The sequence below is a fragment of the Acanthisitta chloris genome, unplaced genomic scaffold (assembly GCF_000695815.1).
Source record: "Acanthisitta chloris isolate BGI_N310 unplaced genomic scaffold, ASM69581v1 scaffold1879, whole genome shotgun sequence".
NCBI classification, from domain to species: Eukaryota; Metazoa; Chordata; class Aves; order Passeriformes; family Acanthisittidae; genus Acanthisitta; species Acanthisitta chloris.
In genome coordinates, this window is record NW_008691773.1 from 56813 (window position 1) to 80627 (window position 23815).

General features: G+C 43.7%; 1 protein-coding gene across 1 annotated transcript; it reads right to left on the reverse strand.

Moving 5' to 3' along the window:
* Positions 1 to 7887: 7887 nt before the first annotated feature.
* Positions 7888 to 20564, reverse strand: PROSER2 (proline and serine rich 2). The gene is made up of 3 exons (XM_009082338.1): positions 20403 to 20564; positions 9739 to 9991; positions 7888 to 8879 (listed from the first exon to the last, which is right to left on the reverse strand). The coding sequence occupies exons 1-3, from the start codon at positions 20562 to 20564 to the stop codon at positions 7888 to 7890; spliced, it is 1407 nt and encodes a 468-aa protein (XP_009080586.1).
* Positions 20565 to 23815: the final 3251 nt, after the last annotated feature.

The following is a 23815-nucleotide window of genomic DNA, read 5'->3' on the forward strand; positions in this document are numbered from 1 at the left end:
GTGTAATTGTCTGTGGCTTATTATTCAGGTTGGTCCCAAATCCCACACCCATGAACTCAGGAGTTTATTACTGGCTGTGAGTCTGACCTAACATAAAATCAGAGCAGCTTTAGGGTTCAGCTAAAGCCTCACTGTTGCCTGTGGGGTGACACCCTGCAGAGGAAAGTCTCTGCTCTTGGCATGGCTGGTGTGAAGCCAAGGGGTTTATTATAGGATGCTCCAGGAATTGCTGTGCTGGGCACACGGTGCCCATTTCCTGGGCTTGAGTACACTGGAAAACTTATGCCATAAATAAAAATTAAACCTAATCAGGCAAACTAAATCTATTTAGGAGGCAGGAAATGTTCCACGGTAATGAAGTTGTGTCGTGAAGCCTGAAGACACTGTTGATCCTCTACCCTTGTGCTGGGTTGGGTATGGAAACAGAAATGTGCTGACAACTGTTTCCTATTAGATGTTTAAATAGGAAGAAATGATCTCCCTTCTGTCATGACAGCTTGTAGGAATACTGTTTTCCTTCTGGTGTCATTCCACCCTCTGAGCATCAGTACAATGGGTGGCTTATCTTTTGTTAATCAGAACAGCAACAACTCCTGGCACATGTGGGGCTGAGCTTCCAGGCTGCTGGAATTTCTCCTGGGCTGGTGAGGAAATGCTACTGAAGTGGTAGTGATGGTGGTGGGAGAGGAAGGGTGATTCAGGATTAGTGCATAAGCCTGGAAACCTGAAGGTCAAGCTCATCTCCTCTTTTTTTTCCTACGTTTAACATCATCACCCTCATTTCCCAGCAAGCAGAGAACAGATTAAAAATTACAGTTTTCCAGTGCTGACAATAACAGAAACTCAGAGTTGAGAGCTTCCCTTGAAATTATGGGAAAAAAAATACATCATGAACATTTGATGGTGAAGTTGACCTCCTCAACCCTCTGAGGAAATGAGCAATGCTGATGTAGCAGAGATCTCCAAGGCTGAATCAGAGAGGGAAGTGACTTGCACGGGAAGCTCCTGTCAGTGGTAAGAGTAGGTGCTGTGACAGCTGCTGTGGAGTAGGAGTGTGAGCTGTTCCCAGCAAGAGCTGGAGGTTCTGAGGCTCAGTGCTGACTGTCACACCCTGTCACAGCTGCACTGACCTGCTGAGTTGCTCCTGGACCGACCAAGCTGTGACCTGCCCTAGGGTTGGTGTTGAGTTTTGATGGGGAGTGTGGTGACACTGGGAGGTGGATGTGTGCTTACTGGTAGAGCTGGGTTGTAGTTTTGTGCAACACACGGCAAAGAGAAGTGTGATGTGCAGCAGTAGCCACTAAGCTGGTCTTCCTCCAGGTCTGGCTGGTCTCTGGGTGAAACTGGGCAATAGGACATTAGTCTTGAGCTGCGCCAGGGGAAGTTGAGGTTGCCCATTAGGAAGAAAGTTTTTACAGAAAGGGTGAGATTAGCCAATGGAACAGACTGCCCAGAGAGGTGGTGGAGTCACTGTACCCTGGAGGTGTTTAAGGAAAGACTGGACATGACAGTGCCATGGCATAGTTGACATGGTGCTGTTAGGTCATGGGTTGGCCTTGGTGATCTCAGAGGTCTTTTCCCACCTCCAGGGTTCTGTGAAACATCCCTTGGCTGCCACCAGCTCTGTGTCATCACTCTGTTGGTCAGACGCTTTTTCAGTAACTCCTGTAACCTTCCATTTGCAAGCTAGGAAAGGGAGAGGAAGGATGTCCTGGTTCTTCTGCTATGGCAGTGCCAGGGGCTGGTTGTGGAGAGTAGATGCACTTTTGTTGTGATGAAAGGCACTAGTTAGCTGCACTTCCCAACTCCACCTGCTCCAGGTGCCTCATAGTTCCACCTGGGGCAGATAGCAAACAAAGCAAGAGAATTTAACAACAGGTAAAGGTGAGGAGAGACATTTCCTTCTGCCCTGTGCAGTGTTCCACTGCTCAGCTGACTGCTGTGGCACTTGGCAAGGGCTGAGCTGGTGGGAAGGGTGAGAGCAGCCAAGGTGACACTGCTGTGGAACCAGTGGGGACTCTGTACTGGGTGCAGCAATCACAAGTGAAGGACTAAAGCCAAAATCTATGATCGACCTCAGGGAGCAGCTTGACAGAGCCCTGTGCTGGCTCTAGCACAGGCTTTAGAAATTGGAGCTGCTCCCTGACTCCAGAGTCAAGCAAAGGATTTTGTGTGTTGTTTTTCTTTCAAATTCAAACCTTCAACATATGTTGCTTTTTAAAAATTAGGGGGGGAACACCCCAAACAAAAAACTTGGGCTTTGTTTGCCCCTCAGGTGAGGACACTGTAGCAGCTGCATTTCTTCATGATACAGAGATGTCCATCCGAGAAGAAAATAATGGTCCTGGATCAGAGTGTCTCAGCAGCTTTGGGAGCAGCTCAGAATTAGTTTGTGATTCCTGAGGCTCTGTGAAACATTCATTAAAGCTCAGGGGCAGGTGCAAAGACCCATGAACAAAAGAGAAATTGAAGCTGAGTTGCTCCTTCAAGCCTGCCAGCTGGTTTATCTACTGCTCCTCATGCCTGTTCAGTTTAATCCTAAAGGTACTGAAGCCTCTCCTGGTTTTCTTTTTTTGGCCAGTTGCAAGTAGCAGCAGGTAATTATGGCCCAGTGGAAAAATCCTATTAACAAAAATAATCTTTCCTTGCTGTTCCCTTGAGGTAAGAACACATCTGACCAGTTGGTGATGCAGTCAGGGATGCACCGACTTTTCAGGGAAGGCATTTCCTCATCTGGGAGGAGTCACCTCAGATGGGAAGAGGATCCCCGTTCTGAGGGAAAGAAAAAAGACCAAACAAAAACAAAACACTCAAGAGCAGGGTGTGTCCCCTTGGGAGGGTTTGGCTCCATCCAGTCTAAGGACCCTCCTTACCTCAGAGGAAAAGATATTTATAGTTTGGGAGTCAACCCTAGGATGAAGACTCATCTGCCTTTGCCTCTATGTGATGCAGGAATTATCTGAAAGCAAGTGCAGGTGGGGAAGATGGGCCTTGTTGAACAGAGCTTTGGCTGGAACTCGAGGGAAAAGTAGAGTATGACCTTTGGAAGAAGGAGCAGGTAACTCAGGAGGACTTCAGGGATATAATGAGGTTATGCAGGGAGAAAATGAGAAGTGCCAAAGCCCAACTAGCTCAATCTGGCTACTGCTGTATAGGCCAAAGTTTCTGTAACTCCATCACCAACAGCAGGAAGGGTGAGGAGAACCTTTATCCTTTATTGGATGCAGGAGGACACAGTGACAAAGGAAGAGGAAAAGGCTGAGATACTTAATGCCATCTTTGCCTCAGTCTTTAACAGCAAGACCAGTTGTTTTCCAGGTTCCCCAGGCTAGAAGGACGATCCATCAACTCAGACCTGTCCTCCTGACCTTGGTGCCAGGGAATGTCCTGGAGCAGATCAGCCTCAGTGCCATCATGTGCAAGACAGCCAGGGGATCAGGCCCAGCCAGCATGGGTTTATGACAGGCAGGTCCTGCCTGACCAACCTTATCTCCTATGACGACAAGGTGACCTGCTGAGTAGATGAGGGAAAGCTGTGGATGTTGTCTACCTACCTGGACTTCAGCACTTTGATAGTGTCTCCCACAGCATTCTCCTGGAGCAGCTGGCAGCCCACGGCTTGGACAGGTACACTCTTCCCTGGGTTAAAAATTAGCTGGATGGCCAGGCCCAGGGAGTGGTGGTGAATGGTGCCATAGCCAGTTGGCAGCTAGTCACTAGTGGTGAAACTCATGGCTCAGGGCTGGGGCCAGCCCTGGTTAATAGCTTCACTGGTGATCCAGACAGGGGAACAAGTGCATCCTCAGTAAGGTCACAGGTGACATCAAGTTGGGCAGATGAGTAGGAAGGCCACTGGAGCCTGCACTGCTGTGTTTGAGCTGTGCTTCCCTGGGCTCCTGCTCTGCCAGGAATGACAATGACCAAGCAGCCAGCTAAAGAATGTTTGTAATTTTTACCTTGGTGGGTTCAGTTACACAACACTTTGAGCTTGTTTAGGAGAGCTGTAACATATTCTCTGCTGGAGGCACAAACAGGACAGAAAATCTACCCGAATTGCTGGGCTGAAACTACCCCCTACCTTTAGCCTCCTGCCTTCCCTCATCAGTTTCTGGATAACTCTTTCTGATGTTGTTTAAGAAAGAAACCAAATTTAGAGTGTGTGTGTGTGTATAAAGCTCAGGAGTCAAAACATCAAAAGCTTCTTCCCAAAGCTGCAGCCACTTGAAAGGCTGCAGTCCCTGGGCAGCTGTGTGAGGCTTCACCCACACCAACCATCAGGCACTCTAACCTGGTTTAAGTTTCATTACAGATTGAGCCAAGTTAAATTCTCTCACTCTGGCTCCAGGCCGGAGCTGGACACAATTACATGAGGCCACCTGCCCTGACCTGGCTGAGACATGGCCCTGAGGCAGCCCTGGAAAGCTTGCAGACAGGCTGCTACACCTGCTGATGCCTTTTGGCTACCACCAGCATGCAGCCTCAGGGATGAGAAAGTAGCTCATGTAAATGGGAATAGAATAGAAATCACTCTAGGAAAAAAAGTAGGTTTTATGATACCTGGTACTTGAGCAAATGTTCAGCACCACCTGTACACTTAGAAAGAAATCTTCCTTCACAGAGAGAAAGGCAGCAAACACAGATACATGTGCTCAAAAGGGATGGGTAGGAATATTCTCTGATGAGGGACTTCGTCCTGTGTGACAAGAGAAACTTCCACTCTCAGCAGGACCACAAAAAGCACTGAAAACAAAGATGTGTTACTCTTCTTTCACATATACAATATTCCCCTTGGAAAGGCCATTTAAATAATGAGAAACACTGTGAGAGAAGGACTTCTGTCTAATTCAAACACCCTTCAGGATGAACTTCATTCTTCTAAGGAGTCACAGCTCCCACTGCCCAGCAGTGAGGATACACATCTCTCATCAGACATAATCCTTCTAATTGTCCTTCCTCCCTCACCCAGCGTGTGCCAGGATTGAGCACTGTCACACACACAGGTGCAAAAAGAAGTTAATACATTGATATTAGCCATTATATAAGATCACCTCTCTCCTCCAAGAAGGATTCATGCTACTGAGTGACCAGAACAAAATGCCACCTCCCCTCAGCCATCACTTCATTGGGTTGAGCCCAGTTTAATAGATGAATTATCAGATTTGTGCAAGACAGTTACCTCTAACACAAAGGGGAAAAAAATAAAATCACAGCAACATATACACACAAAACAAGATACACAAAATAGAGCTAACTTTATATACAGGTTATTAGCAGCTAGACATAACTTCATTTAGTACATGGCTTTACTTACTACAGCTTTAGGCACAGAGAAGAATTTATCAGTAGGATATCTGCTAGAATGAAGGGCCACAATGAATACCTCGTTCCAAGTCCTCCCTGGACAGAAACTGCTTTAGGTAAAGATCTAACTCTCACTTCCCACCAGTTGAGGACACAGCCCTGCACAAAGGATGACAGAACATGATCCAGCTGATTCAGCATACAGCAACTTCAGATATTAAACATCTAATTTGGTTTTGTTTTTAAATAGGGTTACATGACAGAGTTACTGAATTGGACTGACTTTCAATGAAGGAGGGTTTTCCCCTCCCCCCGTTTGCCCAGCATGGACTCTCAGCTGTAAACAACTCAAAGAGGAGCTGGCAAGAAATGATTAGATGTGAAGATTGCTCTGTACGCACTTCACATCCATAATGAAGAATTTGCTTTAGCAGGATTTAAAAGCACAAAGGTCATGAAACATTTACATTTACTCAGCAGGTTATGTTAATAAATTATGATGCACCATTCACACATAGGACTCTGTTCCAGCCTGCACTGAAGCACATGCTTGGATGTGTTTTATGTGCTCCCTTGTCTTTCTGATTTAGGCCCACAGACTCAGAGCCCAGCAGAGTAAGCATGTGCTTTCCTTGCAGCATACAAGCAGCCTTTTTTGTTTCTGCAGCACCTCTCACGTTTGATTATGCATGCCTAAGTGCTCTGCCAGCCCAGGAATGGCCACATATTGTAATTACTGATTGCTTATGTATAGTAAAGCCTCTCACAATGAGGAACATGATCACTTACCCAGTGAAAAGACTGAAAAGCTACATAACAGAACCAGCCAGATACCGTGACAACACAATTAAAAATTTAAGCAGCAAGCAGATAATTTAAAAAAAAAACAAAAAAAAAAAAAAACCAAAAAAACCCACTTAACTTATGAGGCAGGTTGAGAATGACACAAAGGTTTTTCCTTCACAACAGCTTCACTTAGGAGTACAGCTCAGCAAGTTTGAAATACTTTATCACAAGAACTACAAACTTGTTTATCACAGTTATGTCAGAGCTCCTTGCCAAAGGGTGTGTCAGTTTCTGCCATAGCCATTCCCCTCCTCTTCTCCAAGGGTTATTGCTCAGCTGCTTGGGAAAAGGAGTGGGCTGCTTGAGGCTTTACAAAGTGCAGAGAATAAGTCAGTTTTTCCCTTTAGAAACAAACAAAACAGTGAGAACTCAAACATGGAGGAACAACAAAAAAAAATTTAGAGGGTTTGGAGTTTGGCATTTGGTTTTAAAGTGGCTATTCTTGATGTTTTCAGGTATACAAAAAGAGAAGGAGTTTTGATGAGAACGAGCAGCTTTGCCATGTAAAAAAAAAAAAAATCATACCAACACACAAATATATTTTGGGACCATCTTTAAAAACCTGTCTGTTGAACAAAGGCAAAATACCACCAACTCGAGCCATTCAGGAACAATATGCTCTTACATACAGCTCCCCTGTAACTCCACTTAGCCTGCAAGAATTTTGGCTGTAACTTCTGTTATGCATTGGCAGGGCAGAATCAAATAAGGCTGTGAACAGAGGCTTATTAGGACTGTCAAACTACAGGAAGATCAAGTGACAGTAACAGAACTTACAATTACTCAGTGTACTACAGCTCCTGTTCAAAAAGTAACAGTTGCTTCCCCCCAGGAACCCTCATGTAAAAGACAAGACTTTTAACATAAGGTTCTCTCATTTAGTACAAAGTTAACTTGTTCTTATGGCTTCTCTGCTGTGAGATGGTCACTGGTACAGAACAGTTGGGGGCACAGACTGTCAGGAGACTCTTTGGCTGTCAGTGTGAAAACTGTGCATGGTGCATATCCTTGAGGCTCATCGAGTGCCTTTCACTGGACACATGGGTTGCTCGAGTGTGACCAAGTAGCAGGTGGCTGGGATGAAAGGCAAGACTTCAGGTACAGTCAAGTGATGCAGTCATCCACTCAGCTTGGGCTGCTCTGCCCAGGAGAAGGTCAAAGCAGAACTCACCCTGTGTGATCTTGAGTGAAGCGCACACAGAGCAAGGGAGAAGACTCCACCACTGGGAGGGAACAAAGCCAAGTCAGGTAACACAGACCACAAAAAGTCAGAAGGGTGTCACACTGGGCAGAAATTTCAGCTTTGACATGATCTCGAGCTCCCACAGACAGACAGACAGATGTGAGCAAGACAAATGGAGCTCTCTGTTTTGGCTTCAGAAAGAGCAAAAGGAAGATTTGCCATTGGGTTTGCTATGTACAACAATACTGCACTGTACACTTCATTAATGAGATGCTGCCTGCTGCAGTCCAGCATTAATTAAATAAAATTCCTCTTAGCCACACAGAGCAACAGATGAGTATCTCTGTAGGAAGGAGAGCCAAAACCCACTGCTGTGGTGCCAGTCCTGGGATAAACATGAGTGGCCACTCCACAGTGTCTAGTGCCTCCCTAGCTTGCCTGAAGCAGAGAACTTTCCCTTTTTTCTTCCAATCCGTTTGATCCCAATCCTGTTGGGACTGTTCTAACACAAAGCCATGTCATGACTTCCCCCCACTGCCACAACATTCCCATCCACGTTAGGCAGTCTCTTTGAGCAGTCCCAGTTTCCTAAGTGCCTCTCTCCTGGCCTCTTCTGTTGAGCCACGGCCAGAAAACTTCACCGTTATTCCTTGGGATCGAAATCCTGAAGGTCTAGGCAGCGAACCTGCTCTCCTCCTCATGTCTGAGTTTAGGCCAGGTTGTTTATAATCACTACAACCTTTTTCTGTGCTCTGCTGTGTGCTGATGACCTTGTTAGCAGCAAGAGCTACCTCAGGTTTGATTGTTACAGTTTTGCCCATAGGAAGGAAAGGGCTGGGCTCACTTTTTAAAATCTCATGGATGTTTTGATATCCATTGGGAACAGTGTCTGCCTGTTTGGGCTGCACATCAAGCTGCTGAGTACAAGGGGCATGGTCCACTTGGTCCTGAGCTGGCTTTCCCTTAACTAGGCCAAGTTTTGTCAGGGCCTCATGTCGTGTTTGCTCAGAGGAGAGATCCCTTAAGGAAGAACTTCTGCTCCGTGACAAGAAATCATTCTTGCGCAGCTTCTCCTCCAGCTCAGCTGCCAGAAAAGCTCCTCCATTGATGTTGGCCAGCACCTGAGCTCGGCGCTCCTGGACGTTAACCGCTGCTTTGGAAATCGTCTCACTGAATTCTTTGCCACTGACATTCGTTATGTTGATGTTGCTTGGGAACTTGTGCAGTTTGGGTGCAGGTGGAGGAGGGTGCTTTGGTGCAGAGAAATGATCACCATTGGCTACCAGGACTTTCTTTCTGTCTGAATTCCCTTCCTTGAGGGCGCTGGGGAATCGTGCTCTGCTCTCTGCCTGCTGCTCTGACATCTTCTGGGCCATGATGAGTGGAGTGGGCACAGAACGAAGCAGTTTTGGGTGCTGCACTGGAGGAGGGAGTGGAGGAGGCAGAGGAAGCATCTCAGACATGGAAGGTGGTGGTACAGGGGGATGTGGGGGAATGTCAGCAGGTACAGCTGGCTTAGGGCTCTCTGCTGTCCGGGTACAATCCAACACTGAAAGACAAGGCAGCAATGACATCAGTAAGTCTTTGCAGAGAGCAGAATGCAAGGATTGCTTTCAGCATCATTTCCTCACCCCCCCAGACTTCCTAACTCAAACCCAGCCCACATTGCCAGAAGAAACCATAACTGAACTCCCAGCAATGGAATCTTGTAGGCAATGCTATAGTTCACATCACCATATTTACAATGTGTCTCCTTCTGCCTTTCACTCAGTCTGCATGTTGCTTCACTGTTTCAATGACTGCATTTTTTTTTTTGTAAGAGTTTTGCAGTTCTTATTCTGTATTGAAACAACCAGAGAGGACACATTACATCCCACTGTAGGTACTAGCCAATAAATCCATTCTCAAAGAGAGCAAACCCTACAAGGTGACAAATCCAACATGCTACACACTGTCTTGTCACAAACTTATTGCTAGGATCATGTGCCTTTCAGTCCCACACAGAGTAACACTGAAAACAATCTTCTGTCTTAAAACTCTTAGAGAAAATCTTAAGAAGTCCTAGAAAAAAGCAGAGCTTGAAGAGATTGACCACTACTGTCTGCCTTGCTGCAATGACTACACAACAGTGACAGCCACTAGGCAGAGGACTGGGAGAGCTATCCAACAACTTCATCATGTATGTGACCTTCATGAGAGAAAAGGAAAAAAAAAAAGTTACAGTAACAGTAAGAAATTCAGAAGCCCCAAGACAAATTAAAATCACAGTCCTCAGAGCTCCTGATGTGTAACAAATTCATCTTGGGGTAGTAAGAAAGGTTCAGACTTTGTTCAGCTGTTTCTAATGAGAACTAGAATAGGACAGGACTAGGTCAAAGAAAACCCATACTCACAAGAAATATGACTACCTGGTTCTGTATCTCTGCCAGAAGGTCCTTCATGGTCACTACTCTCAGGTGTTGACTGTACTAAGTCGATGATATCTTCAGTCTCTGAATGACTGGACACATTTTCTTCTGTGGACCTTGGAGACTGACAGTGGATGCCACTGTCACGCAGAGCCATCTCCTCCAAGTCATCTTCTAAGGCATCGATGGTTTCCTCAAAGAACATGAGAACATCCTGTTCTTCGTGAGTTAAGTATTTCAGACTCTCATCATCCTATGGGAAAAAAAGAAAAAAGCCAGAAAGATTAACACCCTACAGGGAAGTAACTGACAGCAAACACAGCAGCCCTTTTTGAAAGCTGAAAGTAGGAGGAAACAGGCAGCAGTTGCATCAGAAGCATCTCCTGCTTGCTGTATCATCCCTTCCCAAAGAAGCACTCAGCCACTACAATGCAAGAGAGGGGAAAAAACAACACCAAAAATAAACCAAGAGAGGAAAAAACCCACAAACATCAAAAAAAGGCAAGTGGTTACAGGGCATTGGTTTTGACCCAAGAACAGCAACTGATATTTGATCCTTTAAAGGGCTGGGACAGCTTCTTCAGGCTCCAATCTGGAGTAAGCTGTTTCAGTTGTGTCACCTTCAGGGACAAGCCTTGCTGGGGGAAAGGTGCATTCAGGACAGTCCAACAAACGAGTTGATTCCCTTTTTGACCTAGTCCAAAGTGGGACTTGGCTTCTAGAGGCACTGCTGGAGCTGAGAGGTGTCTTTACCACTACAAACATATGTTATCCAGAGTTATGTGGTAGATTACAAAGTAGTAATAATAATGAGGGAGAAGGTTTCTAAAGATTTTACCTTTGAGTTACAGAAAGGAAAAATTAAGAGTAAATAGTAAGATGTGTTCCCTAGCAGTAAAGTGCCTTGGGCTATTTTCTTAACAATCCTGCACAGAAGTGATAATCACTTGGATTATCCAGTCTTCATTTTCTCTGAGTCACTGCTCTTGATTAATTTATTAACACAGTATCAGTGAGAGAAGCTAAGCAGCAGCCTGCTAGCTCTTTTCCCTCCACCCTGGGAAACACACACATTTCCAGAAGCTTGGAGATGACAAAGAATGATTAAGAAACTCACTATGTTAAGACAATGGATGCAGGTAATCACTTGGATTATCCAGTCTTCATTTTCTCTGAGTCACTGCTCTTGATTAATTTATTAACACAGTATCAGTGAGAGAAGCTAAGCAGCAGCCTGCTAGCTCTTTTCCCTCCACCCTGGGAAACACACACATTTCCAGAAGCTTGGAGATGACAAAGAATGATTAAGAAACTCACTATGTTAAGACAATGGATGCAGGAAAGACATTTCCCAAGAGAACTGTGTAAGTTATGGAATGTAAGTATGTATTGTTGAAAAGTAAGTGAGGTTTTCCCTTTCTGGACTGAATTTCTCACCTGCCAAGAATACACTGGAAACTTTGCTGTCTAACTTAACAAGAAGCACTTGTCAATGGAGGGCTGGGAGAATTTAAGTAAATACATGAAGGTATGCAGCACAAATATCCAAGAGGTAGCCACATTCTTGCTAGGGCAGCACAACTTGCTTCAAACTCACCATGCCTGTTCAGATCATCTTACATTAGATTAGACTAGGAAAAAACTGTGCACAGCTCTACCTGTTCACCCAACTCCTTGCACAAACAAAGCTTTTATCCCCATCCTCAGCACTAAAAATAAGAACAACATACCTCTGTAGGAAGGTTATGCCTACAGATTAAGGACTATAATATGCTGCATTGTACCAAGTGGCACTGAGTCTCCAAGCACTCGAAATGCTACAGATGAGAAAATAAATGCTTTAGGGCTCTTAGCTGCCTTCTCACATGAACACAGCAGTCTTTGGCCACAGCTGGCACAGTTGTCTGTTTAAAGAGAAGACTGAAGTCTTGCAGGGAAATGCAAGTTGGTTTCAACAAGAGACTCATGCTGCAACTACATTTCTAGAGATTCAGATTTGTTGTCATCAGGATGAAGATGGTTTGATGGCTGGGAAAGATGTACAGAGGTGAGAGCATTTCTCATTTAGTCTCACCATCCACAGCAAACTGTCAGAATCAGGAACTAATTCCAGCTTGCAGCAAAACTGTTACAAAAGCTTAAATTTAGATGCCATTTGCAATTGCCTATTTAAAGGACAAACCTCAAAGGCTGACGTATTCCACAGCTTGCACCCACCACATGTCAGAGTTTTCAAAGGCCAAGGAAAGTTTTACAGCTGCACTTGAAAAGCAAGAGACAGACAAGCCTTCCTTTTTTCTTTTTTTTTTTTTTCCCTTAATGGATGTTGCAATCTCCTTCATTCCCCACCCAAATACTCATAGGGCTGCTATGTCTAGTAGGCGAGAGAATGACAGGAAAGGAGCTGTTGTTAGGTAGGCCTGAGCTGGAGCTGAACAGGACTCCAAGAACCTTTTGTTGAGAGTGAGCTCATTGCAAGAGCCAGACTTCCACAGGCAAAGGGAAAAAAAAAGCAGAGAAGGTTGTGTTTAAGAAGTTCATAGTGGCAGCAGATCCAGAGGGTGGTACAGGTCAGGAATTTAAAAACCTGCTCCCACATGAGCTTAACTCACTTATCAGGAGCTGAGCACAACAGTATGTAAATTGAAGAAAGCCTTCCAGAAGCCCTTCCCTCCATGCTTTCCTATGCTGTAAGACTTTTCCATGCCAGGTAAGATTTGCAGGAGAGCTCTGCTGATTTACCATCCTGCATGGACCTTGCTGCAACGAGCGAAGGATCTGGAAGGAGTGGAATGAGTAACCATCCCTTGCAAACACATTTGCAGTCCATGGCATACCCAGGTGTCAAAGGCTAACCTCATCTCTGTTAGCACTTCAATCTCTTTCCTCATGCAGTTTCCCCTCAAGATGATTGATGTCACAATTCATCAGCAAAGAAAAGACAACAGCTCTGGCAAATGGGCAGCTTAGGTCAGGTCACTGTACTGAGATGTAAGGCATCCAGTTGGGCTAGAAACTCCCTCAGGCAAGGCATGTTTCAGTTTGCCAGACAAGGAAACAATCCCATTTTAGACACAAAAGCACAGTGAAAAAACACCTACTGGAGCTGGTCAAACCAAAGCAGCTCAGAGATGTACAGCAAGCAATGACTTGCTTTACCACTGCTCTGACAACAGGGGTGTATTATAGAAATCCCACTTGGACCACTTGTATCATAGCAAAGCTTTCAGAAGGATGGGAGGAATCTTTTTGTAGTGAACAGGTGCCAGTTTTACCTAAGGTTACCAAGTCTATTTGCAATTAGTTCATTTTCCAAATATTCCAAGCACTGGAACACTACATATTCTTTCCAGGCTGGTTTTCCAGGCCTCCTTTCTCCTTGATGAATATGAGTTTTTACTAGTCAAAGAGAAGTTTTTTCAGCTACTTGAGTTTCCATCTACTCCCTACTCTTGATACACAAACATACCTCCCAAAACTAAATCTCACATACACCTAACAGTACAGGCTTCAAAGCTACTGTCAAAAGATGGCCTAAATTTGAAACTTGGAAATTGTGCCTCAGCTTAAATTAAATTAAGAAGGTTAAAAAACCTGCTTGGACAGAATGAATTGGGGATGCAAACAGCTGAAATAGCTGACTATGCTCAGCTGGCATTAATATTTTAGCTCTCTGTGCAGCCAAACATTTCCTGCTTATGCCAAACAGGAAAGAGTCTGTTATGATAGTGTTTGGTATAAAAGAGGTAAAAAAGGAGTAAGAAAATAAAAGAAGAACAGAATGTGTTTCATAAAAAAGACACCTGTCCAAAACAGTGATGTAATGTCAGGGGCCCACAATTTTCACATGCATTTGGATCAATTCTGAACATGACATCCAGAGAATCCTAAGGCCAGCACAGCTCTGACAGAAACAGAACAGTACAGGAAATCCCAAGACATCTGCAGTGCTTAAAAAAACCCCAACCAACCAAAAAAACCCTCTAAAAACCACTAAAGGACCAAACTTCAACTGGCAAAATACCAGAGGAACACCAGATTCAACTGATTTACCAATCACTTGACAATGCCAAAGAATTAACAGGCACAATTCCATGGGAGAGAGGTGACTAGATGCTTCTCAAAATAAGCCATGAAGGGAGCAAACTATTCTATCACATTGTAAAAGGACAGAGAAGCACCACTTGGGCCACAGCCTGTTAACAAGACAATTCTCCTTGTTAGAAGAAAGGGGTGACAAAGAAAGCTCTGCATGTAGGGACAGAATCAGAACAGGTACAAAAGCTTTAGCACAGATGGAAAAGGCAAGTCCCTCTGATTAGATTTACAGAAAAGGGAAACAGAATGGATTGTACTGCTGTGTTCCTTAAGTTAGAAACAAGTGAATTACAGATAAGGACATGAACTACTATTACAGGATCAGACCAAAAAGTCCATTTAGCTCAGCAACCAGGAATGCACAGGACAGGGGAGCAGGGCTGGGGTGAAAAATATTGCTGTAGATTGGATGGATTTATATTTTTCTTCCCTAAATCCTTCTAGTTTCCAGCAATACATGGCTTAAAGACTTCCCAGATGCCTCCTCATCTGTATACTTAATAACCCTTAATGAGCTTTCCTAGCATGAATCCATCTCATTGTTTGAGCCATGGACATGGCTGGCACTCTCAGCATTCTGTGGCAGGGAATTCCATGGTGTAATTGTGTGCTGTGTCAGAAAGTGCTTCCTTTACAACCCACCATCTGATGATTTTGATAATACCACTTCATTTGGTGAAGAAGACTATAATACTGAATGTTGTTTTCTTCACTTTAGGAGCATAATTGTACCCATGTGCCTCATGAGAGGTAGCAAAGCATATAATCAATAGGTCCTAAGTGAGGAAACAAATTATCTACAAGTATTTAAAAGATCAACTAGATTAACTAAAGTAATAAACTGACTAAATTACCCCTAACTTAGTTTTAAAAAAGCAAGCTAAAGATCTACTTAAACTCTGAAGACATCTCTTCAATAGACAAAACCTTGGGCTGATCAACTTATCATTTCTTTTTTCCCTTTAATTTCTGTTAGAACAACATTCAGAAAAATGGGGAGATATTTCAGGCAAAAGCCACTGAACTTTTTACAAAACCCAAATAACTTCATACCAATCTCATTTCTCATGAGATGGTTACTGACTTGGCCAATAGATGTCACATACTTTGATTCGAAGCCTTTATGACATGGCCCACCCAAAATTCACTCACAGATGAATGGGGAAACTATGCTGAGATGAAGTTACTCAGGGAACCTGTGTAATCTGTGATTCTGTAACTCTAAGTGCTGTAAAGAGGCAAAAAGTGCTGCTCAGGTGTGCAGGTCTCACTCTGGGATATATTAACCAGAGTGATGAAATGACAGCACATCCTCATTTGGAACACAGAGTTCAGAGTCAGTTCTGAACTTTGGAAAGGATGCAGCCAAGCTGGACAGGGTTCAGAACAAAGCAAGGAATGCTGAGAGTTTAGCTGCACAGGAAGGCTGAAATAATGGAGCATGTTATATTTAAAACAGGGAAGGATGACTGGGTGGTAGGAAGATGAGGCTCTGTGTATTTTAATGCACAAAAAAATCAACCACCCATGTAATCACAATAAATCTCCTCCATGTGCACCGCAGGCGAGACAAGGGGAAGCTGGAACTCTAATCCAAGTATTCCGTGAGTAGCAGTGGGGCACAAAGAAGACACCTTGGATCTGTCTACCAGATCCTGCTTTGAAGCACAACGATGCAATCTGTGCAGTGCAGTTAAGACTTGCCCACTCACTGGAGTAATCTGTCTACCAGATCCTGCTTTGAAGCACAACGATGCAATCTGTGCAGAGTGCAAACTGCCTTCAGGATCTATGTTCTCACTAACACATTCTACAGCAAGGTCACTCCTTGCTAGGAGGCAGGCTCTTATTTTTCCAAGGCATACTGCTTCCAGGTCACAGGAACAGCAGTTTAAAGTGGTTGCCCACTCACTGGAGTAATCTGTCTACCAGATCCTGCTTTGAAGCACAACGATGCAATCTGTGCAGAGTGCAAACTGCCTTCAGGATCTATGTTCTCACTAACACATTCTACAGCAAGGTCACTCCTTGCTAGGAGGCAGGCTCTTATTTTTCCAAGGCATACTGCTTCCAGGTCACAGGAACAGCAGTTTAAAGTGGATGGAGTGTAGCACAGCTCTCTCCACATCCTGTAAGGAATAGCTTCCACCTGCCCCAGGACAGCTGTACCCATACAAAGCATCAAACAGTCACAAAAATTCTTCTCATTTTTTGTGTGTTGTTATTTGGCAAAGTACTTGGACATGGTGAAAGGTCTTGTAGTACAGTAAAGCCTGCAGAGTATCAGCGTCAAGGGGGAAAAACAAATTCATTTTCTGAAAGGAATCTTTCTCAGGACTTTCCCTTGAACATACCTGAAGTGCAACTTGGCATCACAGGACTCTGCACACTCAAACTATGAGAAAAAAAGGTGGCAGTCGGCAAACAGACACAATCTGTCCTTCTGCAGAGCTCCTAAAACCACACTGGAGTCCCTGGACCCCTTTAGAGAGGCTGAGGCTAAGAGCAAGTACCATGGTACACTTAGCCAGGTCTGCTGCACTTGAATTACCTGTATTGATCCAAAAAGAATAAAGGTCATACTAACTAAGTTTTAGGCTGAGAGACATTTGAACAACAAAACAACCAGAGGTCAACCCTGAATTAAATGGCTGAGTGTGTCAAACAAGACACTGAACTCAGACTACTCACAAGATATTTGTTCTTCATGTCTATGCAACCAATGTTCACAACGTCACCTGTACTATATAGTGTGTCTAGTAGTGACAAACCATCTTCAGTCACTGCGTACCAAGTCTTGTTAGAGCCACAGAGGAAGTTTGTTTGAAGAAATAAACAGAATAAGCAAAACATCTTTTTAGATTCATGGCCAATTTAAGCCATTTGATGAGTGCCCAAACAAAATCGCCACCTGACCAAATTCTGAAGGTCACCACTGCCCCAAAAAGAGTGACAGTGAACTGTGGCACTAACAGGATCTGGCTGAACCAAAGGCAAAAATAAATAAACCCAGAGCATGATCTGTTGAGAATAACAAGAACTCACCATCCCTCAAACCTATCACTCAGCAAGACATGTTCAGATCCAGAAGGTGAAGTACTGAGGTTGTAGCAACAGATCCAAGGCACTGACACAGCTTATTATTAGTGCAGTTCCAATTAGGTACAACCAGCACCTCTGCTATTATTTTCACGGGTAACACTATTGTCCTAGCATGTTATTCACACCTAGAAACTAAAGCAGTTACTCATGGCTGAGAATAGATACCCAGTCCAATTACCAGAGAGAGGCACTGAAAGAGAAGGACTGGCTTTAAGAACTTGGTCTGTGCCTATTCAGTCAATGCAACAAGACAAATTGCTTTAAAAAATGCCCAGACCTAGTTTTATCCCTGAATTAAGTGCCCTTAAATTGCTGCAACCATATTTCATAGCAAGGTAATTCTTTTACCACATGTCAGGGAGTGTCATTCAAGAATGGGGTTTGGAAGTGAGAATTGCCAAGAACGGAGTGTTTTTGTTTACCTTCCCCCTTAGATAGTACAGCTGATTACATGAATCAAGAAGGTACATTTCTCTCATCTTTTGCCAAGGAGATGTACGGATACCACCTGCTAAAAAGAAACCAGAATGTGTGTGCAAATTCAAGCCCTCATGTACAGCAGCTTTTATGGCTATAAACATAGGTGTGAGATGAAAATATCAAGGCAAACATTCCTCCCATCAAAACTCAGTGTGCACCTGCTGGGACAGACTTGGCAGCCTAAATCCAGATCTGAACATCAAACATTTCTGTGGAAATTCTCCTACAATCAAGGTAGGACATCAGCACCTTGTTTTCCATTAAGCAAAAGATGGAATTTGGCTTGAAGGACTGCAATTGTCAAAGATTAATTCAAAGCACCATTGTGTAGGTAAAGAGGCAGCCGAGAAATCTGGCAGAATTAAACAGAACTGACAACAGCTGACTGGCAAGAATCACACACAGTTTTAAGACCTTTTTAGCACATGGCAATTGAGTCCATCTCCTAGTCATTCCTAAACCAACCACCAGTTCCACAGCGAGCAATGTCTGCACAGACACAGGATGCAGGACCAGCAAACTGCCAAACCAGGTCTGAGTGGTCAGCGTAGGCTAAAGCCAGGCCAAGTGTTTGTCTCCACTATCGCATCCCTGGGTTTGTTTGAATTCCACAGATGCAACACAAAGGTTATATTTAGTGACTAATGCAGTTTGACACCAAGAAGCTTAAGAGCCTGTTTTTTTATAATCAAGAAGGAAGAAACCTGCAGCACTACAGGCCTGTCACAAAAAGCACTGCCACACATCTCTTCTGTGCAAGGCCACTGAAAAAATAAAATCAATAAATCAAAGTCAACCTTGACCTTCCTTGCTCTGTCTCTAGGCAAACAGGCCCAGAAAAGTGATAAATGAAGATGCAGCTAAGTCTGTAGTTGCTTCTGGTTCAGAGCTATGAGGGTCTAGTGTGCCTGAAAATATATCCCTTCCTTTCTCAGGATTGGTGCAATAAGAAATTATTTGTACAAAGTTATCTATCCTCTCTCTCATTAGGCCTTCGACTAAGCTTCTGCAACTTCGAAATTCTTATAACAAAGCTACTAAAGCAAGAAGACAACATTTCTAGGAGCATGTTCCAGCAATCAGGCAGAATTTCCTTCTTATTCAGTTCCACACAGAGCCCTTCTCAAACTCAGGTTGAAATTCTACCTGTGTTGAAAAGAGTTTGCATTCCCCAACCTGTTATTCCACACATGCTCTTTGTCAGCCTTATTGGACATGTCACCTACTACACTGCAGGAAGGACAATCATGGAAGTGGATCTGTGGTACCAGAATTGAACTCGTTGGTACACACTTCACTTTCTTCATGCACAAACTCAAACAAGACACTAAAGGCTCCTGGAACAACTTCTGCTAATGCACAGTTCTGATGGGAATTGCCTAAACCTGCAGCCAACTTTTACTCCATCTATAAACTGCTGCATTACAGAGCAGTCAGAGATTCCAGTTCTAGCTGATGCATCATCATATGGGTATCACATGGCAAGATCTAGACAGGCTAAGGGTATCTACATCATCTTCTGACACAGCAGACTCAGCATGAGACTGTACAGATTGATTTATACACATCCTCATTATTCACTACTGATTTTGTCAAATGTCTGATCTCATGCCTGCTACCACAGCTCAAAATACGAACAGAATAAAAATAAACCTCATGGAAACATGATTGGCTACTAGTGTGATCACTAGTAGTGTTAGAGTAATGAACAAAATTAACTTGTAATTCTGTGTAAAGTGAAGTTTAAATTCTTTAACAAAGTACTACTCCCACTGTAATTCTCTAAGACTCAACCAGCTTTCATACAATAAACATACACTGAATAGCTGAGTCCAAATGGTGTACTTGGCTCTCAACCTCCCCCACCTTGATGCTTCACAACTTATTTCTAGCACAGATCAGAATCAGTTAAGGAACAAAATTTCGTAATACTTGTTTTGTGTTTTAACCGCAACACGAGCTGAAGGATACAGCATCAAATACAGAGTTGTATTTTCAGCACAAACAACCACGAGGAAGCACCTTCAGAATTACCTCCAGTTGCCAAAAAGCTCACAAAGTAGCACAAAACCACTGAGCATTTTTGAGGTATATAAATATAGGTATCAACTCGCCAAGTTATTTTCACCACTTACTCTTTCACAGAAGACTACTACACTAAAAGGAACCTGGCAGAGAGGGCAGAGGGAAAGGGATGGAAAGCCTAATTCCATGTTTAAGGCAAGACAGAGATTTAAATTCCCATTTAGGGAAAACATGCTTACCCAGTGCTCTTTCCTTAATTAAAACTGGATGTTTTGCAAACGGTTGTGATGATAAAAAAAGCATGTAAGGAACCATACCTGCTTTCTAGGCTCAGCCTGTCACAGCACAGAGTGTAGTGGTGAGTTCACTGCCTGATTCACCTTGCTAATTGGGAAAAATGCAGCAGTGCATCCTCCTCCCTCAGTTACTCACACATGATTTGAGTGGCCACACACTCATACTCACTAATGTGGAGACAGCTTTGTTGACAGTGACGTATCTGTTACTCACCTAATTGAGGTGGAATAAGCTGAGACCTTTATTCAGGAGTGTCAACAAAGAGCTTAAGCAAAAGACAGTGTATAGAACCAACACTATGCTTAAGTTCCTTTACGAGCTACTTAAGTCAGCAAGGGCAGAGCTGTGCACCAATGAGGACGACTGCACCGAGCAGCACAGCATAATGTGTGCTCCGTACTGCTCTTCCAGTTCTCCAAGAGGAAGACTCAGAGAAGCACCTATAAGCTCTCAGAGACAACCAGACCAGAATAACAAGCTATTGTAACAAATCTGAGAAGTTATTTCTGGCCTTTGAGTTTAACAACCAAGACTACAACCAGCCATTTAGGACCAGAAACAGCAAAGATTAAGCTTAATGAAAAAAAAATTACATTAGTAGCTTTGTTCACATCACAGGGTTTAACCTGTATCACTAGGCACAAGGCTCATTTAACACTTACCAAGGCAGAATTTCTGCACCTAGCTTGGCTGCCACGATTCTCCACGCTCCCAAGGGTGTGCTCTGGAGAGATTTCAGATGCCATTTCAGGAGAATCCAAGAGGAGATTTCTAGGCATCACAGTTTCTTGACTTATGGATCCTGATGCAGCACAGAATGCCATCAGCACACTACGTGGGGCTGTTAGCTTTATTCATGTCTGGAAACAGAGAAGAATGTGGCACATTTAAATCTGCTTGTTAAAATACTTGAAAAGAGATGGCAAATAGTAAAAAAAATCCCACACAAGTTAAGGAAGAGCATATCTTTGTGCTCTGGAATATATCTACCACTTATGAGCACCTTTTAAAAAACTGGTATTATTCAAAAAGGCGACTTTAAAAATCCAACAAGGAAAGAAAGGTTGTGTACCCTATCTTATGTGCTTCCAAACCAAGTGTCTGCACACAGTTACCAGCATGTTCCCTGCATTCATCCTTGTCCTATAGATTTGTTTTCTACTATGACACATCAATAACAGCAATAAAATCCCATCAGCTGAGATACAAACTGACTCAGCCCAAGTAGCTTTATCAGCTTTTAAACAAGAATTCTATTTATCAGATCACCAAGGGAAACAGGCCCTAATTCATTTCCTAGCACTGCTGCAGTTCACTCACATGTTGCTGAAGCAGCTTGATGCCACCTGCTTCTGGTGAAAGATCTTGGCAGGACTCGGTGCCATTTTTGCACCAATGTGTTACATAGCACGATTGCATTTTAGAGCTTAAAGAGCTTTTATTTCACTCAGCCATGAAGAAACAGCACTTATACATTTGGAAGACACTTACTGGAACAGACATATGCACCAGAACTTACTGGAGCAAAAGCCCCCAGTTTTTTAAGCTATCCCAGTCCCTAGTTCTGTAATACCTCTCTGAATTGTCATAATTTCCCAAAACACTCTGGCAGAGGTTTTTTTCCATTATTATGAAGGACACAGACAAAAGTCATCTTAGTGCACTAAAAGCACAAAGAGAGGCTAGGCAAAAAGTAGAACCTAGGTCATTTCTCACTCCAATCCATTAAAACACCCTTTGGAACAAGAAATTGCTTTGTTTTTTTAACCATCTTTTCAGCCATCCTGCCTGTGACCCGTGAACAGCAGTGACACCTTCCTCAAAACAGCTGGTTCTGAGGTACCACGCTGTGTGCAGCCAGCTGGGAGCTGGATAGCATTACCCTGACACTGCACAAAGGAAATGAGATGGTCCTGCTTCCCAAGGGCTTCTCCCTTTATTACGGTTCGAGAGGTGACATGAGACGCAAAGCCAAGTCTGCATTTCCAATTCAGTCGGATTACTTCTCCTTCCTCCCCACTGCTGTGGGCTGAGGGCTGAGAAACCAGAGCCTTCTGGTAAGCTGATTAGTGTTTCATAGCAGTGAGATAACATCTGCCAATACTGAGCAACAATTCCATCCTGCTGATGGCCTCCTCCCAGGAGAGGGCTATGACACTACCAGGGGTGCGTGGTGCAGCACCAACACGTGTCCTGTGGGAAAGCTCCCACACAATGCAGCTAGGGCTGCAGTCCAGCAAGTCTTGGAAGCACATCCACAATCCAGAGCCCTGGATTGCCACAACAAAAGCATCTGATAGCCTTCCTTGTGAACACCAGACCTAGCGATCAAGATTCAGCCTTACTTTTACACAAAACACACCTTCTTCCTTTCTTCTATTAATAAGTTCAGCTATAAATAGGTACAATTCATCCTCAGGATAATGAGCTCTAAGTGATGCCACAAAGGTAGAAACACACTCGTGGTCCTGCTGTTCAGACCTGCAGGACAGGCAGAGCTGAGTGCACTGCAGCAGCTGTTGCACCTCTGGCTGCTGCATTCCCAGGCAGAAACCTAAATGGGAGAAAAGCACCAAGCCTAGAATATATCCTGCAGCAACAGCTCCAGCTACAGCAAACCCTGTGAGGCTGAAGAGTCATACACAAACACATCCACTCCAGAAAGTCATGTCATTGTTAGAAGCCCACTTGACTCTCCTGAAATCCTACATGTGAACACACACAAATATATGCAATTTTCAGAAGGCAGGACCATCAGAGAAAATCTTGACACCTCTGGAATTCAGAGAACTCCCACTGGCCTCAGATTTCATCCTATGACTTTCAAGGTGATGTTCACATGGAAAAGAGGGACCAGCAAGAGGTGAATACTTCTGCTGACATCCAACATAAGTAAGTATTATTTCTTATCAGCACTTTTAAGCTGCAGCATCAAATCTTTATCCAGGTGTTACCAATATAAACTGAACACCATGTTTGTTCAGTCACTCAGGGATGTGGTATAGACAACTATGAGACTTCAAGAATTATACTCAAAACTGTTAACATTTTATAGACTACATTATGAGTGGTCATAGCTGCAGATTACAATAGATGCCATACACAAGACCCACATTGAAAGACCAACCAAATGGAGGTATTCATTCAAGTTACCAAGAAATCAATTAATGGGTGAAAACTTTGAGAAAAAAGAAGTATTAAAGAGTACTCTTCTGCTTTGTCCTGGTATAAGCAGGACTGAGCCCCATGGTGGGAATCTGCATCCAGGACAGCAGGAACACTCAGATTCAGTAGTAAGAAACACTAAAGCCACAAGTTCTAAATAACAAGTAACTCTGCTTCTAGCAAGCTCCCATTACTCATTCTGGAGCTCCAGCTCAGATGTTTCACGAAGCTCCTGAACAATGAATAAAGGCAGTGAGTGCACAGAGGCACTGGTTCAGAGAGCCTCCCACACAAGAGCAAGGAGCAGGCATTACACACCGGTTCTGCTTTTGTGCTGGAAGCTGTGGCTTCTTTGGGGTTTTACTCATTTCAGAAGAGCCTGGGAGCTGTGCAATAGCCTGCAAGACAGCAGAAAGGGTGTGGAGGAACATCTTTTTCCCTTCTATCTTTCGCATCATCTTTAACACTTCAAGGGTATGTGTCAATAAGATCATAACCCATTTGTATACATTATTACTTGTCCCCTTTGCTGTGTTTTATTTTTTAATGCTTGGAGAAACTCCGACACAATTGTACAGTGTCTAGTGCAGCTAGAGCTGACATGAAGCTGCCCAGCACTGCTGCAATACACACACTATGCTTTACAGACAAATTCCCCTCCTAACCATGGCTAAAACTGAAGTTTCTTCACCCTTTTCATGAAAGGCTTTATAGATTTAAGATATAAATAGTCAAGCATCTAATGAGTGTCCAGACCCCACTGCCTGTTTCAGTAGGATTGCTCAGGTAACAAGCAAGGGTTCAAAACTAAGGTAACCATGCTCAGAGACAGCAGAACAGCAGGATGACAGGAGCCTGTTCCTCCTGACCTTCAGAGATGCATTAAATATGAACATTGGTTGTGCTGGGA

What these genes read in the sequence shown, in the direction of transcription:
- PROSER2 (XM_009082338.1), bottom strand. Translation starts at nt 20,564, where the DNA reads ATGGCATTCTGTGCTGCATCAGGATCCATAAGTCAAGAAACTGTGATG. An exon ending in GGTGCAGAAATTCTGCCTTG is followed by an intron (nt 9,992 to 20,402) that starts GTAAGTGTTAAA and finishes TTTTTCCCATAG; the next exon opens with GATGATGAGAGTCTGAAATA. An exon ending in TGGCAGAGATACAGAACCAG is followed by an intron (nt 8,880 to 9,738) that starts GTAGTCATATTT and finishes CTTGTCTTTCAG; the next exon opens with TGTTGGATTGTACCCGGACA.